This window comes from Penaeus japonicus, unplaced genomic scaffold (genome assembly GCF_977035675.1).
Source record: "Penaeus japonicus unplaced genomic scaffold, GWHDUDI00000001_assembly GWHDUDI00000031, whole genome shotgun sequence".
Taxonomy (NCBI): Eukaryota; Metazoa; Arthropoda; class Malacostraca; order Decapoda; family Penaeidae; genus Penaeus; species Penaeus japonicus.
This window is the reverse complement of record NW_028234433.1, coordinates 10,729,914-10,735,377: the sequence shown is the minus strand read 5'-3', so window position 1 is coordinate 10,735,377 and position 5,464 is coordinate 10,729,914. Positions and strand designations below refer to the sequence as shown.

The window sequence follows — 5,464 nt, the reverse complement described above, 5'->3', positions numbered from 1 at the left end:
ATCTCAAAAGTGAAATTTTGTGCGTTTTGTTTATTTTTACTTTTCATTTCTTGACCTTGCAAGATTTGCTGTACTTGTTTTGAACTTTAATTCTTTGGCTTTTATTTATAGTTTTAGCCTTTGCTATAGTTTTGTTTTACGTCAGTTTATTTTGAAAACCTCCTTCAGTGACTTTTATACTGCCGTGTTATAGCAACTTTTTTCAAGGCCTTTTGCCAGGGGGGGTCATTTTAAACTACTCTTTCTTTTCAGTTTGTTTTCAACGTAAGTCTAAAGGCTCATTTTGTAGCTGGTTTTATCTGCACAGTTTAACATAATTTTAGGATTTGTTTATCATTAATTGTTTTATCTATTAGTATATTTAAATGTTTTATTTAGTAGAATATAGGCTGAACATTGAGGAACTTGACATTTTTTTTTTATTTTTTATTTTTTATAGATTCCCTCCCTTTGTATTTTCAAGCGCCTAATCAAGTTTACACTTGTATCCCATTTCGCCAGCATCAGGGAAGGAAGTTGGTAGTGCGGGGCCCCTGACATAAATATTATAATAACATGAGTAAAAATAGGTATGAGTAATGATGATAGTAACCATAACGATGGCATTAGTGGTAACGATGACAGTGAAAATGAATATTTCCTGAAAGGAATAAAGTACTGAAAAAGATGAGAAACCTATTTGGCATTATTATCTTATCAGTTATTGACAACAGTATTGTCATTATTGTCGCTAGTCTTACTATTTCAACTGGGATTATCATTTTCAGCATGATTATTTCAGCATTATTATCATTGATATTGTTATTCTTTCCATCATTATGATTACGATCCCAATCAATTTTATTATCAATATCAATGTAATCATCATTAATGATAAATATTCTGATGAATATTGCCAATAAAGCAGCAAGGATAATACAACGGAATAATGACTTTAATATCCATGTTAATTATTACTCGTTTAATGTGGATGAATAGGTGTTATAACATCTTAAAATTATTTCTAATGGTACATACGTCATCTTGTTCAGACTGCTGAGAAATATCGTATGTTAGGAATTTTTGAATTTTAAGTTCTGTTCGAAAATGTTATCATTGCATGTGTTACAAAATATTTAATGTTGCTAGAAATAACAGATTAGAACCGCAATGCAACTGTAATATTAATAGTTTCCTAGCAAACGCTATGAAACATGTTTATATCTAGGAAAGAAAAACAACTCATAGATAAGTAGCAAGTTTTAATCATTACTGTTTTCAATTTCTTTTTTTTCATATTTTAGATGCATAAATCGAAATATATCTGTAGGAAGTAATCCCCATACTTTTAAACACTATATACAATAAATATCACATGCTTCTGCTTTCACATTTGTAAGAAATCAATATCAAGAAGTTGCGAAAGAGAAAGCAACGATCGATTTTGAAATCCTATTCCGTGTCCAAATCAAGTAGTTCGAGGAGCAAATCCGTGTATGTTTATCATTTATCAAAAGTGAGAACATAACCGACTTTGTGTGGATTGTTCGTGGCATCGTACTGACGCAGTTGGAATCCTGGTCCAGAGGATGATCTAAGGCCTCCTGAAGTGGAAGAGGGTGCGGATGAAGCGGAAGTTGAATATCTGGAGGATGACGAAGTTGACGGAGCGCTAGCGGGGAAAGTGGAAGAGCTGGGATGTGAATATGAAGTTCCAGCGGTAGAGGAAGGGGATGAAGATCGGAAGGGCGAAGCACCAGGAGAAGCTGAGAGTTCTTCAGCCTCGAATCCTACACCTTCTCCAGCACGGAAACGGTATGTGCGACGTGTTCCCTCGTCGTCCAGCAACGTGTAAGTCCCCTGAACGTTTCCGTCGGCATCGGCTGATTCTGAACGAGAATATTGTTCCGAGTCGAAGGCAAAGCTGTAGGAGGCATCAGCATTGGTATCAGCAAGAGGGTCGACAAAGGGAATTTCTCGTACTGGAACAATCCTTCCAGTTGGCTGACCGGATGGTGCCCCCGGAACTTCGGGTCCTACAGGAATGTGAGCTCCTTCAGCTATGAATCCCGTATCAGATCCAGCTTCATACTGTATAGCTCGTTGTTGGCCATCATCTGCTACAAAAGCGAAGTTACCGTCAACATTGTTATCTCTGTCGCCAGACTCTGCTCGTGAGTGGGTGGAAGTTTGATAGGAGAATGAATATCCTCCATTCCAGGATTTATTGACTACGTGTTGTTTAGCCTGATCGATGGCGTCCACTACTCGAGTGGAGGAAGTGATGGTGTGACGAGGGAGGGGGAATATCTTTGAGTTGGACACTGAATGAAGGACGTTGGAAAAGTTTTGAGAATCGATGACAGACGGAACGGAGTGAGATGCAAATGAAGTGGAATGAGGTTGAGGAGCAGTAGGAAGGTGATCTCCCGAAGCCTGGAATCCTCTGTTGGCACCGGCTTCATAATTAACATTGCGTCTGACTCCATCATCTGCTACAAAGGAGAACTGGCCTTCTACGTTGAGGTTTCCATCTGCAGATTCGGATCGCGAGTGATCCCCGGCATCAAACGAGAAAGAGTAGGATCCATCTGGGCTTGCAGCACTGCGCTGAGAAGAGACGGCTCCTGCAGAAGAAAATTTCGATCCTGAGGGAGAACCGCCACGACGAGTGGATGGAAAAGCACCAGTTTCGGATGGCCCAGAGCTACGAGAAGTGCTTCCTGAAGTCGATGAATGTCCAGTTCCCACACGGGAAGATGGGAATCGAGTACCGGATTTGAGTCGTGTTGCGGCAGGAGTAGATTTTGAGTGTTCTGGTGTGGTTGGAAGATCGTTACCTTCCACGACAAAACCAGTGCCTCTACCAGCAGTATAGGAATAAGTGCGAGTGCGACCTTGGTCGTCAGTGTAAGAGTAAGAGCCTCGCACATTGCCATCAGAATCACTCTGTTCCGATCGAGCCTGGCCACCTTCGGCAAACTGGAATCCATATGAAGCATCTGTGTTTGAATCGGCTAAAGGGTCCACGAAAGGAGCGCGTGCACGGGCTTCGGCATGTGCAGCCTCGAAGTCTGGATGTGTGGCAGGAAGGTGAGCACCCTGAGGGACGAAGCCTCCCTCACCTGCCTCATATTGAAGACTTATTGGTCTGCCATCAGGAGCAACATAACCAAAAGTACCTCGTTGCTGTCCTGGCGTAGATGATCGTGCGCTTTCAAAGGCTCCCTCTCCAGTGTCATGACCATACTTGTATGTTCCATCACTGTGCAGTACGTAGTACTGGGAACGTCTCCCAGTTCCTACATGAGGAATCCTATAAGCACTTTCATCGGGGCGAGGCAAACTTAGTGTGCTAACCGCAAGAACGGACAACAACACCTGAAAAGAAGAGTATCTTATTTAGTTGTGACGAAAAAGGTTAAGGGTCATAATCAGGTAAGGCTATGGATAAGGAATCGGTTTCATATCATCCGAAACTTTTCCGGATAATAATAATAATAAAATAAATGACATGACATGACTTAATATCTTCAAGATATGACAATAGAAAGTTCGAAAATGATGAAAAGGAGAGATAAAGTATTTACCAAGCTAGTCCAGGCAGCCATAGTGAATGGCAAGGTGAGGGAAGTGAGCGGGGAGACGCTTCGTCAGGGTATGCTTGGCAAATGTGGCTCCTGCCCTTTATATTCCCGAGTGAGGGCGGGACGGGTCGGTGGCCCTGATACGGTAACCCGTTATTTTCTCGATCAATTTGAACTGAGACAGATTTCACGGTCCCTTATCCATGTGCTCTTTTGATGCACCTTTTCAGTTCAGCGCAAAAAATCGTACGCACCGATTATTGTATTATTTAGAAACTTGATTTTTTTCTTACATGAAATACTTGAATATGCAGATGGCTTCATAATGATATTGCTATGAATATATGTGGGAAATATCAGTTACTAATATATCATTATTGATATTCTACTTAGATATGCATATCATAAATCTATGAAGATGATATGGTAACGATGACTATTAAAAAAAACAAAAAACATCAGTAACTGAAATAATGTTTGCGACTATCAAATACGGTTAGAGTGACAATTTAATGGAGCGAAAAGCGAAGAGCTAAAGATGAACAATACCAAACTTGATAACATTACAGGTAACGATTACGAAACCATTAGTAAAAGTAATAGAAATGATAGCGATTATGAAGATGATCATTGTAATGATTAAAATAATGATAGTGCTACTACTTCTACAAATATAACTTCTAATAGAATACTACTAATGAAAGCAATGATGATCACATTAATAACATTGAGGATAACAAGAACATCAACAACAACAGTGACATCAATAACAATATAATTCACATGAATGATAATGACAAAAACAATTAAAAAGTGGTAAGAAAAGGATAGCAAAAACATTAACAACCCGAACGACAATAGGAATAATGCTAATTTTAATTATCAAATCTTCCAACAACATGAAAATAATAGATTTGACTATTGACAACATCAATAATAATCATTTTAAGATTACTATACAAATACTTATGATAAGTGTTATAAAATTAATGATATTGATAACAATATTAATAGTGGTAATGATGGAAATGATAATAATGGTAATAATAAGGATGATAATGATAAAACAATGATGAATATGATAATAATAAGAGTAATAAGAATTACAAATATGATGATAGAAAATAATGACAATAATAATAATATTATGAAACACGTGAAACAATGATTTAACGGAACAGTCTATTATATATATTTGTCTTCGATGTTTTTTTTCTATAAAGATGTCCACAAATTATATACTGTGAATAGATATCTTTTTCAACATATAATCCCGGTTATCATAATCCAATGCGCAATTCCTAATTGTTATTTTGAATAGCCACAATCCCCTCACCTTCGTAAATAGCATGACTAGTTTACCACAGTGATTCTGCTGCCTACCATAGACCCGACTGCACTGCTTTTGACTTTGCTTGTTTCGTTTAAGCCGGCATTTATTTCTATTCAAAATCGCAGCGGATCGATCCCCCAAACTCCGGTCGCCTAAAAGTGAAGTACAGGAGATGAATGTCTTGGGGTGTTAAGAAACCTATAGTATAGGTTGGATACTGTGCTATATATTGCATGAATTATATATCGACCGTGGGCAGGTTTTATGATGCATTTTCTTTTTATTCCCAATAAAGATCATGTTTTAAATGTGAATATTTTCTTTGATACCTTAGGGATATCCATCCTATGTTCCAGTTGTTTTATTTAAATCATAATCTTCCCCTTATAAAAAGTTGCCAGATAACCAAATTGCCTTAATGCTTCGACAGCAGTTAATTAGGGATGCTCGCGCCTACCCCGGATGACCTCTTCAGAAAATAGAATTTTTTCAGTCTTTTTAAACTACTTACAAGATGTTTGTAAGAGCCAACAGTGGAAGCTCTCTACACTGTGGCAAAAAATAT

The 5,464-nt window shown here is 38.1% G+C and overlaps 1 protein-coding gene across 1 annotated transcript; it reads right to left on the bottom strand.

Annotated features, from left to right (window-relative positions):
* Positions 1 to 1,226: 1,226 nt before the first annotated feature.
* LOC122248090 (uncharacterized) lies at positions 1,227 to 3,684 on the bottom strand. The gene is made up of 2 exons (XM_043007907.2): positions 3,570 to 3,684; positions 1,227 to 3,360 (listed from the first exon to the last, which is right to left on the bottom strand). Exons 1-2 carry the CDS (start codon positions 3,588 to 3,590, stop codon positions 1,483 to 1,485), a joined length of 1,899 nt encoding a protein of 632 aa, XP_042863841.2. The 5' UTR covers positions 3,591 to 3,684; the 3' UTR covers positions 1,227 to 1,482.
* Between the last annotated feature and the right edge of the window lie 1,780 nt (positions 3,685 to 5,464).

Excerpts from the sequence above, each read along its gene's own strand:
- LOC122248090 (XM_043007907.2), bottom strand. The coding sequence starts at position 3,590 with ATGGCTGCCTGGACTAGCTTG. Across the intron at positions 3,361-3,569 it reads TGGCTGCCTGGACTAGCTTG|GTGTTGTTGTCCGTTCTTGC; the intron begins GTAAATACTTTA and ends TCTTCTTTTCAG.